We start from the raw sequence: 21,834 nt of genomic DNA, 5'->3' as shown, positions 1-21,834 counted from the left end.
GAGCCTGGAGCCTGCTTCAGACTGTGTCTCCCTCTCTCTCTCTGCCCCTCCCTTGCTCACTCTGTCTCTCTGTCTCTCTCAAAAATGAACATTAAAAAAAAAATTTTTTTTTTAAATGCCAAGGGACACATAATAGCCAAAATGATCTTGAAAAAGAACAAAGATGGGAGACTCATGCTTCCTTTTTTTTTTTTTCTAAAATTTTTTAACGTTTATTTATTATTGAGAGATGGAGAGACACAGAGCATGAGCAGGGGAGGGGTAGAGAGAGAGGGAGACACAGAATCTGAAGCAGGCTCCAGGCTCTGAGCTGTCAGCACAGAGCCCAAAGCGGGGCTCGAACTCACAAACTGCGAGATCATGACCTGAGCTGCAGTTGGTCGCTTAACCAACTGAGCCACCCAGGTGCCCCTCATGCTTCCTGATTTCAAAAACAAAGTTGCAGTATTGGAAACAGTCCAGCCCTGGCACAGGACAGACATAAAGAGCAAGAGAATTAGAACTGAATGCCCAGAAATAAACTCTAACACATATAGTTAGTCAACAGATTTTTGACAAAGCAGCTTTTCAACAAATGGTGAATGGTGCTGGGGTAACTGGATACCCACATGCAAATGAATAAATTTGGATCCTGTCTTATATCATACACAAAAATTAACTCAATGTAGATCAGAGACATAAATGTAAGAGCTGAAACTATAAAACTCTTAGAAGTAAACACAAGAGTATTTCTTAATGATATTGGTAAAGAGTTCTTAGCTAAGATGCTGAAACACAAGTGATAAAAAGAAGACTGATAAATTGAACTTCATCAAAACTAAAATATTTTGTGCTTCAAAGGAAAACCAAGAAGTGAAAAGGCAGGCAACCCACTGGTGGGGGAAAATATCTGTAAATCATCTATCTGATAAAGGATCTATATTTAGAATATATAAAGAATTCTCATAACTCAATAATAAAAATGGGCAGAGGGAGTATAACTCCCCATTCTTTAGGTACAGGCTGTACAGAGTGACTTCCTTACAAACAGAACAGTATGGAAATGGGGTGAGGGAAGTAACCTGACAGTGGAGAACAACACAAACACTACTTCATGTTTATAGTATGTGCCCTTTATATGATGTGATGAAAATGGCACTTTACCTGTGTAATTTTCCTCCCCCAAACCTGTAACTCCACTCTTATGATAAAAACATAAGATAATCCCAATGGTGAGCCATTCTACGATATACCTGACCAGTAACCTTCAAAACTCTTAAGGTCTTCCCAAAACAAGGAAAGTGCGAGAAACTGTCACAGTCAAGAAGAGCCCAAGGAGACCTGAGGACTGAATGCAATATGGTACCCTGGATGGGATTCTAGAACAGGAAAAGGATATTAGGTAAAAACTAAGGACACTTGATTAAACTTCAGTTAATAATAATGTATCAACATTGTACAATAACAAATGTATTTACTAATACATTAACAATAGAGGAAATTGTGCATATTAGGGGTGGGGGTGTGGTTAATGGAAACTCTATATTATCTGCTCAGATTCTCTGTAAATCCAAAATTCCTCCAAAAATAAATTATTAATTTTTGAAAAGTTAAAAAAAAAAGCAAAGGCTTTAGACATTTTCCCAAAAATATACAAATGGTCAATAAGCACATCGAAAAATGCTCATCATTAGTCATCAGAGAAATGAAAATCAAAACCACAATACCACTCCACATGCATTGAAATGGATATAATTTAAAGCAAATCAGAAAATAACAAGTGTTGGACAGGATGCAGAAAAACTAGAACCTTCATGTGTTGCTGGTGGGATTGGAAAACAGTGCAACCATTTTGGAAAATAGTTTGGCAATTCTTCAAAATGCTGAACAGAGTTTCCAATAACCCACCAATTCTACTCCTAGGTATCTACTCAAGAGAACTGACACCTTATATTCACACAAAACCTGTACATAAATGCTGACAACAGCATTATTCGTAATAGCCAAAGAGTGGAAACAACCCAAATATCCATCAAATAAATGGATATGATTAAATATTATTCAGCCATAAAAATTAATGAAGTACTTTAAAATGCTAGATCATGGATGGACCTTAAAAATCTTTATGCCAAGGGGTGGCTGGATGGCTTGGTTGGTTGAGCATCTGACTTTGGCTCAGGTCGTAATCTGGGTTCATGGGTTTGAGCCTCGCGTCAGGGTCTGTGCTACGGCTCAGAGCCCGGAGCCTGCTTCTGATTCTGCATCCCTTTCTCTCTGCCCCTCCCCTGCTTGTGCTCTGTCTCTGTCTCTCAAAAATAAATAAAGGTTAAAAAAATTAAAAAAAAAAAATCTTTATGCCAAGTGAAAGCAGTCACAAAAGACTGCACATTGTAAGGTCTCATTTATATAAAATATCCAGAACAGGCAAATCTATAGAGACAAGAGCAAATTAGTAGCTGGAAGAGACTGGGGGTAAGGAAGAATGGGGAACAAAGAATGAATGTTAAGGGGTATAAACATGTTTCTTTAGCGAATGATGAAGAACTGTGGTGATGGCTGTGCTCTATATTTAAGAAAACCACTGAATTGTCTATTTCAAACAAAAGAACTTTATAGTATGTAAAAATTATACCTCAATACAACTGTTTTTAAAAGAGCACTTACTCCCTGATCGTAATACAAGTAACATAAAAAAGCTTAGACTTTTTTTGGTGTTATCTCCATATAACCATAATTAGGGACAGACATGCTGGAAGTTGACAAGGATTTAACAGCATTTCTGTCAAAGCCTTTTTCCTGGATCAAAAAATCAAGTGGTGAGACTGGGGCACTAAATATGACATTCATTTTGGCATATCCTACATCTTGTTCTCAGAAAGATGTGCCAAGGGTTAGCAATATTGTCATATCTTATAAAATTAAGCTCTCCTGTGGGGAGGCTCACAGTGGTAGGTAGGAGGACAGTGGAAGACAACCCTACAAACTTTTGTCACTTCCTTAGCTTCTTCTGACCACTGAACATGTGATTTCTAAATTACAAATGAATTAATAAAGGAGTTGAAAAAGGATCCAACTGCTTATCTGGAACTCATATATTGTTGGTAGGAATCCCAAATGGTATAACCACTCTGGAAAACAGATTGGTAGTTTCTTTTTTCTTAAAAAAATTGTTTTAATGTTTTATTTTATATTTGAGAGAGAGAGAGAGAGAGAGCAAGCACAAGCAGGGGGGGTTGGGGGCAGAGATATGGAGATAGAATCTGAAGCAGACTCCAGACTCTGAGCTGTCAGCACAGAGCCTGATGCAGGGCTCGAACTCACAAGCAGTGAGATCATGACCTGAGCTGAAGTTGGACACTTAACCAATGGAGCCACCCAGGCACCCCTCTTTTTTTCCTTTTAAACTTTATTTACTCTGAGAGAGAAAACGGGGAGAGAGAGAGAGAGAGAAGCGAGTGTGCACTCCAGCAGGGGAGGGGCAGAGAGAGAGGGAGAGAGAGAATTCTCTTGGGAATGAATTTGGGTCCCCTGCACTGAATCTTGGGATTCTCTCTCTCCCTTTCTCTCTGCCCATCCCCTGCTTGCTCTCCCTCTCTCTCTCAAAATAAAGAAAAACATTAAAAAATGTATCTATTCCCTCAAATGCTCTTCCAATTTCTTGTGACCCTCCTGATTTCAAAGAATTTCCAAATAAGCTTTCACAGAGATTGCTACTGTGGGAAGTAAGTCCCATATCAACCCACTTCCAAGAAACTCTTAGAAAGAAAACACAACAAAAAAACCCTGATAATGTCAGTTCTATAAAATATTACACAGAATTACGAGGAAACAGTCATACTAAAACTCGGAACAGTGGAAAGGAGAGGCACCAGTCAGTGTCTGACAGGAGGACACTCTCCCTTTGTGAAATGGCCCCTCAACTACCAACACCCATCACTGCTCCCCCATGCCCTCTTCTCACAAGTCTGCCCTACAGCAATCAAATAATAAGGAACAATTGGGGTGCCCGGCTGGCTCCATCAGAAGAGCACGAGACTCTAGATCTCAGGGCTGTGAGTTCAAGCCCCATGCTGGGTATAGAGATTACTTAATTAAATAAGTAAAACTTAAAAAAAAAAGAAAGGAAGGAACGATGGAAGGAAGAAAGGAGCAACAATCTGTGAAATAGCACCCTACCAATTAAAGATGACTTTTGGTTAACACAAATGTTCTTTTAAAGGGTTAAATTTGTTCTAATTTCACCTAATTGAGCCACAGCAGACATGACTGTAAAGAACCTCAAAATTCTGAATACCATGCTAACTTGGAAGTATCGTGAATGGGACATTTATTTAGAGAAGAAAAAACAACACAGCATAGGGAGAATGTGGTAGCCTTAGGTTCACCTGCTGAACACCTCAGTGCAGGGGACCCAAATTCATACCTCAGCAAATTTATAAATTACTGCATAGTGCTGACCTTTGAGGTACCCCCCACTCAGAGGAAGCAAACCCAAATATAAATAAAACTATGTAAACAATTTACAGTGTACCTCAGAGCAGGCACTTAAAATAAAGGTATCAAGGATATACCAGTTTTCATCAGGAAAACTTGTATCTAATATGTGCAGGACCAGGATATGTGTGGGCAAAGTGAAAATTCTGGCAGCTGGGGTCCCCAGAGGGAATGTACAACCAAGTTTCCAAGAAACATCATTTATTTCTCAAGTCTGTAGTCAATGACAGGTTGACAGATGCTTGACCTTAACCCTGGCAAAGTGAGCTGAGATGCTGGCCACACTACAGCAAAGTACGTGCGTCTGTTTGACTGAAATCCACAGTGGCAGCCTGTGTGTTCAATTGTTTTAGAAGCCTACCTTCATAGAACCTTCCTTTCTGCCTTGCTATGACTGGCTAGGTCTCTGCACAGCAGACCTTGTTTCCTCATGTGTAACAAAGGGACACCTTGGAAGGCTCTTTGGGGATTGAATGGAAGAATATATCATAGTCAGGCACTGGGTCACTGCTGCTGAAAACTCTAGTAGAGGTGCTGTTTTCAAGTTCCTCCATATCAAACTGAGAATACTGCACATGACTTTGGGGGGAAAAACAATTCATTTTCCCAATTTAAGTCATTAAAGAAGAATAGTTATCAGGACAGGAAGAAAAGTGCCACAAAGTAGTTTATCTGAGGATACTTTTCAGATGAGTTCATCTTACCCACGTCCATTGTGGACCAGACTTTTAGGTGGACAGAAACCAGGTAAGTCTGGGAAGGCAGATTTCCTCAGAAAAGTATTCCTCAGAAAATAACTGATTCTTCTGTCTCCTCTCCACCTTTTTTTAAGCATTTATTCATTTTTGAGGGAAAAAGAGACAAAGTGTACGTGAGGGAAATGCAGAGAGAGAGGGAGACCCAGAATCCAAAGCAGGCTGCAGGCTCTAGGCTCCGAGCTGTCAGCACAGAGCCCAACATGGGGCCCAAACCCACAAACTATGAGGTAATGACCTGAGCCAAAGTCAGACACTTAACCGACTGAGCCACCCAGGCACTCCAGTTTCTTTTTTTTTTAATTAAGTAATCTATGTGCCCAACATGGGATGTGAACTCACAACCCCGAGATCAAGAGTTGCGTGCTCTACCAACTGAGCCAGCCAGGTGCCCCCTGATTCTCCTGTTTAAAGGCCAGTTCAGTTGTTAAATGAAAGTGTAGTTCAACAGACACTAAATTTTGTGCTAAGATGTGAGTGAAATATACCAATATACTGAAGACTCAATATAGCAATACTGAAGCCCCATTGAAAAGATATTTGGGGGCCGTAGTGCTAAAAACGGTCCCAAATAAAGCCCTAGGAACTGGGGGAGACATGTAAAAAGAACATTTCTCATCTTCAGAATTTTAACCTATATTGGACAGCCAAGCCTTTAAGCCACAAAGGAAATCTCCAGCAGCAGGAAGCAGGGTAATAAACTGGGACAAGTGCCCTTTCTCATAAGGACGATTTGTGCTTCCTTTTCTGTCTGGGCTGCCAAGAAGCAGAGTAGTCAAATCTGATGTTTTATCACAGTAACAACATGTTCATATAATCAAACATACTTAATGTATTTTCTCTTTTTTTTGGTGGTTTTGATTACATTTTTAACCTTAATTGCATAATATATACACATAGTCCTGTCTAAAGTTACCCAAGATTACTTTCAGCTGGGGACTGGGGAGAAGAATTTTGGCTCAGTACTCTGTGTCTCGGCTTCCTCCTCAATTAGTCAATCTAATCAATCTAATCAATCAATCAATCAAACTAAAAGTGGTATCTCAGATGCCTATATCTATTCATTGTTTTGAGGAGCAAAACAATATTGGAAATAAGTTGCTTTGACAATTCTCAAGGTGGCCTGGAGTGAACCCTTTCTCCCATCCCTGCCTAGGGGAAGAACAGAATGCACTCCACAGCACTGAACTGGGCAGGGTCAATTCCTCCCCATCCATGTTAACCCTTCCAAGGAGGCAGTTCAGTTTTATAAAATCAAATAAAAGATTTCACATCAGCAATTAAGGTTCAACCCCCCATCAATAAGGACTCATAAAAAAAGTGCGAGGCAAACTGCTGTCAAAACGAAGGCACCGCTTTGGGTGGCTGGCTGGCTCATACAGTAGAGCATGTGACTCTGTCTCTGTTGCAAGTCCCACACTGGGGGCAGAGTTTACTTAAACAAACAAACAGGGGCACCTGGGTGGCTCAGCTGGTTAAGTGTCCAACTCTTGATTTCGGATCAAGTCATGATCTTGGCTCAAGTCATGATCTCATGGTTTGTGGGATCGAGCCCCGCTTCATCAAACCTGCTTGGGATTTTCTCTTTCACCCTCCCCCATTCACGCATGTTTCTCTCAAAATAAACAAACATTAAAAACAAACAAACCCCCCAAAACCTAAGACATTGCTAGGTGTCTTCAAGTATGTCCATGGGTAATATCAAGAATTTCTACAGTTAAGTCCATCTTGTAAGCCAGGGACTTGCATTCCCAATGCACAACAGAAAATGTGAACTAAAACAGTGTGTGTAATAAGTGGAAAAAGGAAAAGAGTGGAGAGAGATAAATACCTTTGTTCCTCAAACAGTCTTCAGGGAGCCCTGTGCATAAATGTTCTTTGCTTGACTGCATCAGGAGGTCTTCCTGCAGGAAGAAAATCCAGTGGTCAGGGAGGATTCAGAGATGCCTGAACTCATGAATGCAAATTACCATCTGAGAAATTTCTTTATGATTCCTGGAAATCTGCTAGCAGTCACAAAGATTGGCAACTAAAAGAAACCTCAAGTTTAAAGAAATAAAATCAAGGGGTGTCTGGGTGGCTCAGTCGGTTAGGTGGCCGACTTCAGCTCAGGTCATGATCTCACACTCCGTGAGTTTGAGCCCCACGTCAGGCTCTGTGCTGACAGCTCAGAGCCTGGAGCCTGTTTCAGATTCTGTGTCTCCCTCTCTCTCTGACCCTCCCCCGTTCATGCTGTCTCTCCCTGTCTCAAAAATAAATAAACGTTAAAAAAAAAAAAAGAGCAAGATTTAAAGAAATAAAATCAATAAAAACTTCTACTTATGGGAGCACCTGCGGGGTTCAGTCAGTTAAGCGTCTGACTCTTGATTATGGCTCAGGTCATGATCTCACCATGGTGAGACTGAACCCCGCATCGTGCTCCACTCTGAGTGTGGAGCTTGCTCCCCATCTGCCCCTCTCCCCCATTCACACTCTAAAATAATAAATAAATAAATAAATAATCAACAACAACAACAACAACAACAGAAACCTTCCACCTCTCTAGAATTTGAGCTTGAAACAGCAAGTTTCCTAAGGTCTGGACAATAATAGAGGCTTATTAATATGTTGACCTGCAGGTCCAAACAAAACCCCATTAATACCTTCTGAATCAAGAAACAAATTGCTGCAACATAATTTTAATTTCATCTGAAAGGAAAATAGCAACAAATTGGATGTATGTCAGTCCTTAACCATTCTAAAGATCATGTACTCATTTTCTTTCCAAACTTCTTAAAAGGGCTATTTTTTCTTTTCATCCCCCTTCATTTAAGGGAGAACATCCAAAAGAGGACACCATCACTGATACCCAGTTTTCTCTTACAGAAGGAATTCAGGAAAACGGGAGGGGGTAGTGGCAGAAAGTGCAGGTTGCGACAGCAAATGGCCTCAAGGCCTATGAGGTAAGGGTTGACCAGCTAGGAGACACTGACAGACCTAAGATGGCTGTTACACTAAGCTCTCCTGAGTCACCTCTTTTCCCCTGCCTTAAGATTAAATTTTTTTCACGCTGATTTAATTGGTAAGTACAAGATACTGACATGCTATGTATCTAAATCTACAGACACTGGTATTATTACTACTTCTCATCATTTTTACAGCACTTCAAACCAACCCAAAGCAAGCAAAAGCCATTTGGAGCCTGAGCAAAGTTCCATGGTGGAAACAGAACCCAGGACTGAGAGGAAAGATAAAAGCAATGGTAAGCACAGGTAGATACAGGAAGAAATAAAACATTATCATTGCAACTGAGAGCATAGACTATTATAATGTGAAACTGGACTATTCTTTCATTTCCTTAGTGTGGAATACTTTTGCAAAGCATGAACTTAAAAACAAGTATCTCCCAGATAACTTACGGTAACACTACCATGTTTGACAAAGAAGTATGAGTTCTAGCATGATGTCAGACCCAACTTATTTGTAAAAGAGAACGGAAAGCAATTACTTACCACAGAAGGAATGATGGAATTAGAATATCACCACTGGGTGACCATGATAGTAATAATTACCTCAACCAAGAATCATCAATGGCTGTTACAACTAGTGGCTAAAAGTTTGAATGAGAAACAAATATTTACACAGTTTCAAAATATCTCCCCACAAGATAGTTAATGATTCCATTGGGGAAAATAGTAAATTCACAGTGGAGAAACCTGGCAGACCCCACTTGAACAAAGTGATGGACTTCATCTCCCCAGGAATGAAGCACCCCAAAGCCATGTGCCTCCTGAGATATACCAAGAAGAACCAGCATCACTTCTGTGGGAATCCTGCTGCCAAAATGCAAAACAGAATCTAATCATGAGGAAACACCACACAAGCCTAAATTAAGGGAAATTCTACAAAATAAATGGCCCGTACTCTTCAAAAGTGTCAAGGTTAGGTTGAAAAACTGTTACATATTATAGGAGATTTGAGACATGACAATTGAATGTAACAAGTTCTAAGGATTTTTCCTAGACCAAACAAACCATTTTCTTTTCTTTTGCTATATCAGTGCAACAATTGGTCAAATCTGAATATGGTTTGTAGATTAAATAAAAGTACTTGGATCAGTGTTAACTGCTTGATTTTGATCACCATACTGTGGTCACATAACAGAATGTCTTTGTTTGCTAAGGAAATACACACTGAAGTATTTAGGCATCATATCTGCAACTATGCTATCAAATTACTCAGAATAAAAAAAGCAAATGTGGTAAAATGTTAACATGTGAGGAATCTGCATGAAGGGTATATGGGAATTCTGTGTATTGTCTGCAACTTTTCTGTAAGTCTCAAATTATTTCACAATAAGAGGTTAAGGAAATATCTTTATTTGTAGTTACATTTGATCCTTTTTCCAAAATGACACTTCTCCTGGCTCTTCCAGTTCTCAGGCTGAATGTTTTGGTGTGACATTAGATGTATTTAGAATATTTTTTCAGGCTAATACCTTATGGAAAAGACAGAGTGCTGGAGTAAAATATTACGGGATGAGGAATCAGACAAGGCTCTGTTCCAACTTCAGGACTCCTACAGACTAGCTATATAGTACTAAGTACAAGCAAAGGTGGCTTTAAGAATAAATGGGGGCCATATAACACCTAGTAAGACGTCCCGTCAGGACTGGATGCTCCAAGAACAGAAGCACTGATCATCTGTTAGACCTTAGACACTTGTTATCCCTTTCTGTGGGAAAAGCCAAATAGGACTATCACCAATAGATCCTAGTATATGTCATGTGGAGTGACTAAGCTTTTCTGGGCCTAAAAGGACCTCTGCAAAGTGAGAGCTGAGCTCAGGTCAGCAATGTACAGGTTCCATACAGTTCCCTCAGATTGAACTGTGATGAGTTTGTACAACTAACCCTATCAGCTAATCCAGCTCCTGGAGCGGCTGCTGGGATTTTAGTTTTGCTCCACCTGCTGCTCTAAGGTTCTTAGCTGGAGGACCCAAAATACCCTGGTGGAGTGCCAAGCCAACTGCTTCAGCCATGTCCCTTTCTTCTTGGTTAGTTACAACTTATAATAGGGAAGGAGAGAAGCAGAAGCTAAGAGTAGGTAATTTCCTTTTTCCTCTGCCTTGCTGACTTCTTTTAAAAAATTCTGAGTTAAGAACCCTCAGATGGTTGGAGACCCTATAAAGTTTAAAGTCTCAAATATGATCAGAGATTGACTAGGTTGACAAAGAAAACAGAGTGTGAAGCTGAGGTCAGAAGTGAGAGATGCCTCCTAACCACCACCAACACAGTGGTGGGTGATCTCCATATTAGGTGGGAACTCTACCAAGTCTGGGCCTCAAGTGTGGATAAGAGGAACAGAGCAGCCCACCTGCAAGCAGTGGACATAATGATCCTGTGACTCCCCCGTGCCCTCAAGGTCAGCTAATAATATAATAAACACTTGTAGAAATTTATCAAATTTTTTCCTATAATATTTTACCTGCTAAATATTTGAACTTTCAGGATTTCTAGATGTAGAGTCCTAAACATTTTCTCTTCCACCTAAATTCTGCAAAATCTATTTTGAATGAATCAACTTCCAAGATGAAAGTTTACATGGATCCTTCTTTCAACATCAAGTGAAATAACCACTATAGTTTATAACACGTTATTAACTGTATAAAATAAGAAATGCCACAGGACAGTACAAAGTCATTTTCCAAACTGCCAGCAAACAAATTCTCTGCCTTGCACATCCAACTGGTCATCCTTCTACCCACTGCTTGGAGTCAAAACCAACTTATGATACTTCCAAGTTTTGGCAGATTTTAGAAAGGTCTTGAAAAAACCATTCTTACTATTCATCTGTAATCTTATTTCCCATTAAAAGTTTTATGTCCTAGAAAAGATGCAATTCTCTGATTCATTCCTGTGAGACTCGTTTACTTAGTGTAGGAAACACAAATGTCTAAAGGAAGAAAACAAATATACATCAGACTCTTCAGCTTTTCTAAACAGGGTAGTTACAAGCTCCTCAGGGCCTGATTTATCTCTGAGCTGTGAGCCCTGCTTGTAACCGAATTCTGCTGAGCTTCTTTAAACTTGAGCTTCCTGAGCTGGAGGCAGAAGCAGATGAATAAGGAAGGGCAGTGACTGCCCCATCTTCAGATGGGACTGCCCATACACTGAAGTGTGCAATGATGGGGGCAACAGTATAGAGCAAAGGAGATACTTCCTACTACCTGGCATTTGTGGAAACAGCCATGATTAAGTTCATACTGAAGAACACTCTGAAAATAAAAGAAACTTTTATATCTCTAGATAGATCTTTCCCTTTCCTACCCTTGCATATTTAGAAAGGAACAGCTGTAGAACAGTAATTTTAAAACATCTTTACAGAGCTTAAAAAAGGATTTTCCGGGGTGCCTGTGTGGCTCAGTCAAACATCTGACTTCAGCTCAGGTCATGATCTCATGGTTTGTGAGTTCGAGCCCCGCATCAGGCTCTGTGCTAACAGCTCAGAGCCTGGAGCCTGCTTTGCTTCTGTGTCTCCCTTTCTCTCTCTGCCCCTCCTCCAATTGTGCTCTCTCTTTCTCTCTCAAAAATATTTATTTCCTAAAGTTTTCATGGATCCTTCTTTCAATATCAAGTGAAATAACCACTATAGTTTACAACACATTATTAACTGCATATAGTAAGAAATGTGATTTCTTTCTCAAAAATATTTTTAAAAACTCTCAAAAATATTTTTAAAAATTGTTTAAACATTAAAATAAATTGCTTCATAAAATAACACATATTTTGTTGATTTTTCTTTTAACAAAAAACAATGGTTTTTTTTTTTTTTTTTTTTAAGTTTATTTATTTTTGAGAGAGAGAGGGTGAGCAGGGGAGGAGCAGAGAGAAATAGGAACGAAGATCCAAACAAAGCAGGCTCTGCTCTGACAGCAGAGAGCCTGATGCAGGGCTCAAACTCACGAACCATGAAATCATGACCTGAGCTGAAGTCAGAAGCTCAACCGACTGAGCCACCCAGGTGCCACAATGATGAGTTTAAGAGGTTAGATGAAGGGTGCCTGGGTGGCTCAGTTGGTTAAATGTCTGACTTCAGCTCAGGTCATGATCTCATGGTTCAGGAGTTCGAGCCCTGCATCAGTCTCTCTGCTGTCAGCACAAAGCCTGCTCTGTATTCTCTGTCCCCCTCTCTCTCTGCCCTTCTGCCAACTTGTGTGCTCACTCTCCCTCTCTCAAAATAAATAAACTTAAAAAATATATTAAAGACATTAGACAAGTGAATGGATATTTAATATTATAGTTCATCAGAAACCACGATGTAGAAAAGCGCTTTTATTCCTAAAAACCAATGTAGTCCTCCTTGAACTGGGAAATTCACCAAGCTGACTGAACTTAGTCAAATTCATTTGATTCATACAACGAATGCCCTAGAAGCCTAGGTGGCTGTCTTTCAAAATTACAGTCAAGTTCTTATTGCTAGAGTCGGGCTCTGTTGAAGTCACTACCTTTTCCGTTGTGACAGATTTTGGTCCATAGGGAACAGAGAGTGGGTAAGTTGTAATCTTTGAGTACTCTTTCCCAAACCCGAGTCAGTGCCCAACTGTGGGCCCCCTGCTGGTTTGACATGAGGAACAGCTGAAGGAATAAAACTTTGAAGGAAAAGAACTTTATGGAATGTTGCTAAAGGCAAATCAAAGAAAAATCACAGAATCTTGGAATGGGAAAAGAACAGTTCTGAGGTTGCCTGTCTAAACTAGAATCTCCTCTGCTATATTTCTGACAGTCACTCAGCCTCTTCATAAACATGACTTTCCCGCACAACCTAATCCATTTCTAGGCTGATCTAGACCGGTCTAGATGTTAAAATAAAATGTACCTTTCCAATGGACTTAAATTTTGTCTCCCTCAACCAAGAGGGGTTTTTTTTTTTACCATTATATTTTGAAACTTTAAAAGTTTTTTAAACAATTTAGAGATGTTTGATGTACAAAAGTTTGCAAATATGGTTCAAAAAATTTCCTGTCATCTTTATCCAGCTTTCCTTAGTGTTAACATCTTACATATAATCACAGTATAGTTATTAAGGCCAAAAATTAATATAATACTATTAACTCTAGAATTTATTCAAATCTTAATGGCTTCCTTAAGTCCTTTTTCAGGACCTGGATCCGATCCAGGCTCCCATGTCTTAGTTAGTCCATGTGTTAGTTGTCATGTCTCCTTATGTTCTCCCTTAAATGGAGAGATAGTTCCTCAAGTATTCATCTTTTGTGACTTTGACACTTTTGAAATGAAAGTCCCTCGATTCAGGTTTGATGTTTCTTCAAGATTAGATTCTGATTATGCATTCTGGAGGCAGGAATCTCACAGAAGTGATGCTGGTTCTTGGTGCACCCTCCCAGGAGGCACATGGCTTTGAATGGAGTGTCTCATTGCTGTGGAGGTGAACTTCCATCATTTGGTTCAAGTGGGTCTGCTAGGTTTCCCCACTGTGGAGTTACTATTTTCCTCTTTGTATACCTTGTAATGAATCTGTTACTCTGTAATCTTATGGGGGAGATATTTGGAGACAGTGTAAATACGTGTTTCTCATCTACACTTTTAGCCACTAGTTTTTTTTTTTTTTTAATGTTTATTTATTTTGAGAGAGATACAGATAGTGCAAGCAGAGAGGGAGAGAGAGAATCCCAAACAGTCTCCATGCTGTCATCACAGAGTCTGACTCAGGGCTTGATCTCAAGAGATCATGACCTTAGCTGACACCAAGTCAGATGCTTAAACAACTGAGCCACCCAGCTGCCCCTTAGCCACTAGTTTTAACATGCACTGAGGATTCTTGCCTGAGATGATTATTACCATGATGACTGCCAAATGGCAATTTATTTCCACAATTCCTTTTACATTTATTAATTGGAATTCTTCAAGAGCTTTCTTTTTTCAAGTTATTTATTTCATATCAGCATGGGTTCACGATACGTTTTATTCTATAGGTTATAATTCATTACTACCATTATTTAAGCTCAAATTGTCCCAATCTTAGCCACTGGGAGTCCTTTCAAGTTGGCTCCTTTTGAGTCCTTTTGATATGTCTCCATAATTTTCTGAGCAATTCACCACAAACTGTTCCAGGATCATCTTGTATTTTTTCCTGGGCCAGCCCCCAAAACATTTCTCCAAAAAGTCTTGGTTCCTTTAATTGGAAGATCTTATTTAGAAACCAAGAACTGAATGCTATGTGTGCTCACTGCTATGTGTTGCTGCTTCTAGACCCCACCTCAAATACCCATACACATAGAGTATTTCTGTTAACTACCTGTGTATATTAAAAACCCTAAGTTCATACTGCTAATTCCAATTCTAGTTCCACACCACTCAGGGTTCATTCTAGCCCTCATCCCCCTATCTGTAGTTCTGTTCTGTTAGTGAGAAGCCTGGCTCTCATCCACAATATTTACTCATTCACTCAATCCTAGAACACACATGCAGTTTAGGAATTGCTAGGCCACACACCTGTGAAAAATAATTTTATTAAAATGTTTTGCGTTTTTTTGGATTTACACTTAGGAAGGTATAGTCAAAACACTATTTCCCAAAGATACTTGGGTTACTTTATTTCTTCATCCCCTTCCTCCCTCAGTGTAGTTTCATTATTCATTTGTAATATAGTTAAGAGTCATTTGCCAGGGTTTTTATTCAATTTTGGGTTTCCCTCCCATCCTGGCTCTCTAATTAGTTATTTTTCAAGTATGGCCTCAGAACTCTACAAAAAGATGTACTCAGGGAAGTCTACTTCCTCCTGTTCCTTCTATCTCATTCCCACTCTTTCTCCCCTGCTCCCAATGGCTTCCTATAGGTAAGTAAACCCATTCGTTTCTGGTTTATCCTTCCTGGGTGTACGTGTGTTTTATACAAATGAGCAGATACTTGTATACTTATCTCACCTTCTTTCTTGAATGGCAGGGAGGATACAATAGATATTTACTTGCCCTCTGCTTTTTTTTACTTAACAGTACATCCTACTTTGCAGAAAAGAATTAACAGAGCAGTCCTGTTATCCTTAGAAAGGCCTGCTTGCAAGGGTGGCCTTGGCTCATCTGGGAACTTAGATTTTGGGAGAGTTTCCAACATTCCTTAATGATAAGAGTGGCTCAGAGCACCCATACAACAATGGGGTTTATGTTGAAACACCTGCTTTCCTTCTGTATGTCTGGAATTTTGGTTTGTGCCAGGGGAGGATGCCCATGTGACCAGCCTCCAGTAAAAACCCTGGGCTCTAACAAGCTTCCATGGTAGACCACATTTCACATGTGTTGTTACAATTTGTTCCTGGAGGAGGCTGTGTGTATGTGACTACACTGGGAGAGGATTCTTGGAAACTAGCACCTGGTATATTCTGGACTTTGCGCCATGCTTCCCCTTTGCTGATCGCTTTATATCCTTTCGTTGCAATTAATCTTAGCTACAAATATGACCATGTGCTGAGTCCTGCAAGTTCCTGAGAATCACCAAACCTGGAGATGGTTTTGGGGAGCCCTGACACACCTGGAAAGCGCTCCATATCAGTACATGGAGATCCTCCTCAACTCCTTATCACAGGTGCATGTACTGCATATATGGACATAAAATACACATGCTACAGTTTATTCAACGTCTCTCCTCTATGTGGACATTTAAGTTGCTTCAAACATTTTGCAGTAATAAATAATACTCTAAAAAATAACTTTTGGTATATATATTTCTGCAGTTTTGGAGGTGTATATTTGGGGTAGATTCCTAGAAATAAGAGTGCTGGGTCAACAGGTCAGAGCATATACATTCTGGTTAGGTGCAGCCAAATTCCTCTTCTGAAAGGTTGTAATCAGTATGCATTCCCACCAGCAAATATGTGAGAACACTATTCCCTCACAACCTTGCCAACCAGATATGTTTCCACAATTTTTCATCTTCTCTGATAGGTAAAAAGTGGTATTTTGATTGCTTAAATTTGCATTTCTCTAATTATAAGTGAGGTTGACCAACTCTTCATGTGTTTCAGAACACATACATGCATGCACACACACAATGAATCATCTATTCAAGTCTTTCCTTCATTTTCCTATTGGGTTTTCCATTCCTCAATCGACCAAGTTCTTTATACATTAGTAGGGTACCTAGCTGGCTCAGTGAGCAGAGTACGGGACTCTTGATCTTGGGGTTCTAAGTTTGAATCCCACGTGGGTGTAGAGATTAATTAAAAATAAAATCTTGGGGCGCCTGAGTGGCTCAGTCATTTAAGCGTCGACTTTGGCTCAGGTCATGATCATGATCTCACAGCTTGTGAGTTCGAGCCCCATGTCGGGCTCTGTGTTGACAGCTCAGAGTCTGGAGCCTGCTTCAGATTGTCTCCCTCTCTCTCTGCCCCTCCCCTGCTCGCATGAGCGCACGCGCTCTCTCTCTCTCTCAAATATAAATAAACATTAAAAAAAATTGTTTTTAATCTTAAGAGACACCTGGGTGGCTTACTCGGGTATGCATCTGACTTCGGCTCTGGTCATGATCTCGCGGTTTATGGGTTTGCCCCACACTAGACTGTGTTGGTGGTGCAGAGCCTGCTTGGGACTCTCTACCACCACCCCCGCTCCTTCCCCTTCCCCACTTGTGCTCTCTCTCAAAATAAATAAATGAATTTTAAAAAAAGAATAAAAAAATCTTAAAAAGGAAAAAAGGAGTTCTTTATATATTAGGTAAGCCCTTTATCTGTGATACATGTTGCAAATATGTTCTCCCAATTCACCAGTTGTGTTCTGTTTGTGGTGTTTTGCCAATCTACCAAGAATTCTTGAGATCCAAGGATGTCTGGTCTCTGCAAACTTTCTCAAACAGTAGTCTGCTTTCCTGAGAGGTCCACAGCATTCATTCAGACTTTCTTTAAAAAAAAAAATTTTTTTTTAATGTTTATTTTTGTGTGAGAGAGAGAGAGAGCGAGCGAGCAGGGGAGGAGCAGAGAGAGAGGGAGACACAGAATCTGAAGCAGGCTCCAGGCTCTAAGCTGTCAGCACAGAGCCCAACATGGCGCTCAAACCCACAAACCGCAAGATCATGACCTGAGCCGAAGTCGGATGCTTAACCAACTGGGCCACCCAGGCGCCCCAACAGTTCTCCAAATTCTTGAAGGCTTCTCTTGATTCTTTTTTTATAGGACATACCCAAGCAACTGGCTTCCAATGTTGTATTTTCAGGTTTTGTCATTAGTGTGAATTCTTTATCAGGAATGCATTCCTGGTTTTCTATACTCCTTCTACACATGAGACATATGACACCAGGCTCAGCATGGGGATGAGGAGATAGGACCCCACTTCAGCCAGTGATGCCAATACTGATAATTCCTTCCTTCCCCTCTGGCCTCCCTAACCCCAGAGGCATCTTGAGGTCATCTGAGTGCTGGGAGGAGAGGGGACTCTAAGTATGATACTCTAGCTACAGGCTAGCTAGCACACAACAGCATACAACTGCTACCTCTCAAGTCCAGGTAATACATTTCTGTTAATGTGCTAAATTAAGACCAAACTGGCTTTTCTGGATGGCCATTCCACAAAGTCAATTGTAATGAACTAGCTAAAACCTATAGGTCTTTTGTTTCTCCAAAGACACTTCTGCTTTTTTCCCCCCACTTGTGAAGCTCACTTTTTGGAACAAAGTAGAAAATCTTACATTTATATCTATTAAGTTTCATTTTGGTTTATGTAAATCAAAATTGTATTTATCTCTGGTGGAGCTGGGAAGGAGAAAGGACAGTAATTTTCTTAGATTGGAAGGCACATATGTATACCTATTTTTATTTTACACCAAATATTACATGAAATTTTCAGTAAATTACAAAAAATTTTTACCTTGTTAGACTGAGCCCACCAGATCAAGAAACTTTTAGATACTCAATCTGTTACCTCACTTCTATTTTTAAGGTTAAGACATCATAGCATAAAATCCGATGTTACTTAATTATTGCTACCTGAAAAGATTAATCTGTTCCTAACTTTGGTCAATATATGAAGCCTACTAACAACAATCAATTGCTCTGTAACCTGTGTAAAGAAATGACGTATTTATAAGGTGGGAAATGGAGCCTAGCCCAGAAAACCCAAAGAATATGAATTTATTTGTGGGTCTACAGCAAGGGCTGGCAAACTACAGCCCATGGGCCAGATTCTGTGCTCATAAAAAAGGTTTACTGAAATACAGATACTCATTCATTTTTATATTGTCTATGTCTGCTTTCATGCCACAAGGGCAGAGTTGAGTAGTTTTGACAGAGACCTTATGACCTGCAAAGTCTAAAATATTTAGTATACGGCCCCGTACAGAAAAAAAGTTGTCTGAACCCTGGTCTAAGGCACCATCCAGAGGAGAAGTAAATTTTCTAGTGTACTTGACAGGTATAGTCTTACAGGAACCTGGGTTCCTCAGACTATCACAGCTTGCTAATCATTAGTCTTACCTACCTAACCCCTATTACTCTAATTTCACACTTACAGAAAGAAATTTGATCTTGCCTACAGGGAGAAGACATACTGACCAGCCAGTGTGACCATTCCTACCAAGTAATGATTCCCCTTTTCACTGTGAATTAAACAATTGACTTTGTGATTTATACTTTAGTCTCTCATGAAGTAGATTAACATGGGTCAGTCCTTTAGAGACCATCACCTCTAATATACCAAAAAACAAAAGTCAAGTTTCTAGACCTGGAAAGCTAAGCACCAGCTCCTGAAATACGGAGATTCCTCTAGGGTATCCATCCTATGAAGCAGACTCCCTCAGAGATCTCTCTGTGACATGTCACTCCACCCTATTCATGATACTACCAAAACTTAAGGAATGAGTATCCATCATTTCTTAAAATCAAATGCAGAAATATCACATGACTATCACAGAGACTCAACATTCCACATATGATGGCTGCTTCAGAGAAGTGACATTTTTTCTTTAGGTAAGCACTTCCTCCTCTCTTCAAGTGTCTGCTGTGACACAAATGTTTTTAAAAATTATCAAAAGAAAGTTAACATCAAAATCAACATTTTGGAAGTGTTTCCAGAACAAATCATAAGCTACCTGTCAGCATCTGTCCTTTATTATGTGAAGTATTATTCTGGAAAGCTGTCATTAAAACTCAACTCTTCTGAATTTAGATGTCATGTCTTACCTGACTTGGGCTGATCTTTTCTTCAGCAGCTGTGGAATGTTGATGTGGGTCTTCCTTTGCTCCCTCACAGGGGTCTCTTATAATTTCCGCCTGGTCCCCTTGATTTCTGAAGACCTTTAGCTCCATGCTCTTGGTTTTCTCTTTCCTATCCAAGATCCCAGAAGCCACAGAACCTCCTGCTGTGGTGTCCACCAGCCCACACCGCCCAGGCTCACCCCCATGATCCAAGGTGCCAGAAGTTTCTTCACAACAACTTTCTGCACAAGTCCTCTGCAGCTCCAAGGGCACTGCCCTACTCTGACTTATAAGAGAGCTTGAGGCTGCGGGTTTTACATCTGGAATCACACTTGGCTCAGGGTCAGCATGAAGCTCTTTGGAGACACTCACTGGGAGTTCAGAGTATAATTCCTGTACCACGGCAGACATGGAGGAATCAAGTGGAACTGGCTGAGTCTCTACTCCGGATGACAGCATTAGGGCAGATGGAAGATTATGGAGTCAAGTCTTTTACATCAAACGGTTCACCCTGACACAAATCAAAGGAAGGGATAAAAGTTTAAAACCTTGCAGGGTAGAAGAAACTTGTTTCAGCTAAAACTGGCTAAAATAAGGACAAAAAAAATTCTACCTCAAATGCTGGCGACATCTGACACCAAAACATCCTCCTTAAAGGCTGTGAATTAGTAGAAAAATAAATGCCTTAAATCTTTAATAGACATCTACCTAGCCTCAATTCAAATACTGCCTTATAAACAATTCTCAGTGTAAATCTGGAGGGCCAGTGAATGTAGATGAGAATAAGACATGTCTAAGCATCCAAGGACAGACCTCATGTAAAGAAGATAAAGACGATTTTCTACTTGTTTTCAGGGTATGAACCTTGCCTGTTTTGTTCATTGCTACATCCCCACTGCCTGGAAGAGGTGCTTGGCACACAGAAGGTACTCAGTAAATATTTGCTGAATGAATATATACTGCAGGATTCTGAAAAATTTGGTATACTGACTTTTCCTCAAAAGAATTGTGTATGAAAGAAGATATAGAGACAACAGAATTCCATTCCTTTACTGCTTACCAAACTTGAGCTGATCTACCCAGACTGGCACAAGATACCACTAAACCAGCTCTTTAGAAGAATCCTGACTTTTATTCAGCATCTTGAGATTTTCCATGTGCTTTCACAAACACCACTTAGATTCTCCCAACCCTGTGAGCAAAGTCGAGCAGCTATCACCATCCTGTTACAGAGCCTAACATCACACTTATAAGGTAAAAGTGACCTGCCTAAAATATTACAGGATTATCTGAGGAAAGTGGGGGATGCTCAAGGGACTTCCATGGTGTTGGGAATGTTTCACTTCTTGCACTGGGTAGTCGAAACATGGGTTATTGGCTAAAATATGTATATTTGTGTAGTACATCATTAAAATTGTCGACACACACGTGCATGCAGGTGTACACACACACATGCATGCAGGCACACACACATACACACACACACACACACACACACACACACATAGCTAAGGAACAGTACACTTGGAACCAGGGTTTCCTGGCTAGTAACTTTTCCATTTTAGTTTACCAAATGTGTGCAGTTTCCACAACAAAACCCACTTTGACCCAACCAAGGTGGAAACTGGTTAACCAAGTAAGATACCACATGCTCTCATTTTTTTTTTTTAGTTTTTTTTTTTTCAACGTTTATTTATTTTTGGGACAGAGAGAGACAGAGCATGAACGGGGGAGGGGCAGAGAGAGAGGGAGACACAGAATCGGAAACAGGCTCCAGGCTCTGAGCCATCAGCCCAGAGCCCGACGCGGGGCTCGAACTCACAGACCGCGAGATCGTGACCTGGCTGAAGTCGGACGCTTAACCGACTGCGCCACCCAGGCGCCCCTCACATGCTCTCATTTTTGATGCTCTCCTTAATCCTAACAAAAGGTGAGAAATTTCTAGCAAGAGCTCAGAACAAGGATTTATCTGAGGTATTGGTGGCAAATCCCTTTGGCTAAAAGGCCCATAAAAAATGATATTTCAGAAAGACAACAGATTTCTACTCCTACCACTTTCTAACATCCATCTTTTCCCAAAATACACATATTACATACAAGCAAAACTCACTGCAGGCTACCAGACTGTTTTGAATATCGAACTGTCTCAACTTCTCTCTACGGACCACATTCAGATTTCTGAGCAGGAGGAACTCTCCTATACACCATGTAAATCTTTACAACTCAGTTTCCTTACCCTGTCTCTATTCCTGTCCTGATTTTCCAGGGGAGCCCACACATGTCGCTTACCCAAAAGGCACTTGCTCTGCCTCCAGGTCAAGAAGCACCTACCTGGTGGTCCTTGAATATTCCTAGGTATATATAACCCTCCCTCCTTGCACAGAAGGTCCCTCCTGCCCACTGACCCGTGCTATGAAGACTGAAGCTGGGGG

At 40.3% G+C, this 21,834-nt stretch overlaps 1 protein-coding gene across 6 annotated transcripts in view; it reads right to left on the bottom strand.

Annotated features, from left to right (window-relative positions):
* PRR14L (proline rich 14 like) overlaps nucleotides 1-21,834 on the bottom strand; it is a 59,120-nt gene that overhangs the window by 30,497 nt on the left and 6,789 nt on the right. For 3 of the 6 annotated variants that reach the window (XM_043557946.1, XM_043557951.1, XM_043557947.1), the window contains 2 exons: nucleotides 19,388-19,913; nucleotides 7,060-7,132 (listed from right to left, as the gene is read on the bottom strand). In XM_043557946.1, the coding sequence (XP_043413881.1) occupies nucleotides 7,060-7,132; nucleotides 19,388-19,861 (547 nt within the window). In that variant the 5' untranslated portion in view covers nucleotides 19,862-19,913. Of the gene's footprint in view, nucleotides 1-5,177; nucleotides 5,320-7,059; nucleotides 7,133-19,387; nucleotides 19,914-21,834 lie in introns of those variants that run through there. The other 3 variants (XM_043557948.1, XM_043557949.1, XM_043557950.1) reach the window with 2 other exon arrangements.

Source organism: Prionailurus bengalensis, chromosome D3 (genome assembly GCF_016509475.1).
Source record: "Prionailurus bengalensis isolate Pbe53 chromosome D3, Fcat_Pben_1.1_paternal_pri, whole genome shotgun sequence".
In the NCBI taxonomy this organism is placed as follows: Eukaryota; Metazoa; Chordata; class Mammalia; order Carnivora; family Felidae; genus Prionailurus; species Prionailurus bengalensis.
The sequence above is the reverse complement of the archived record's forward strand: the minus strand, read 5'-3'. Positions and strand labels throughout refer to the sequence as shown.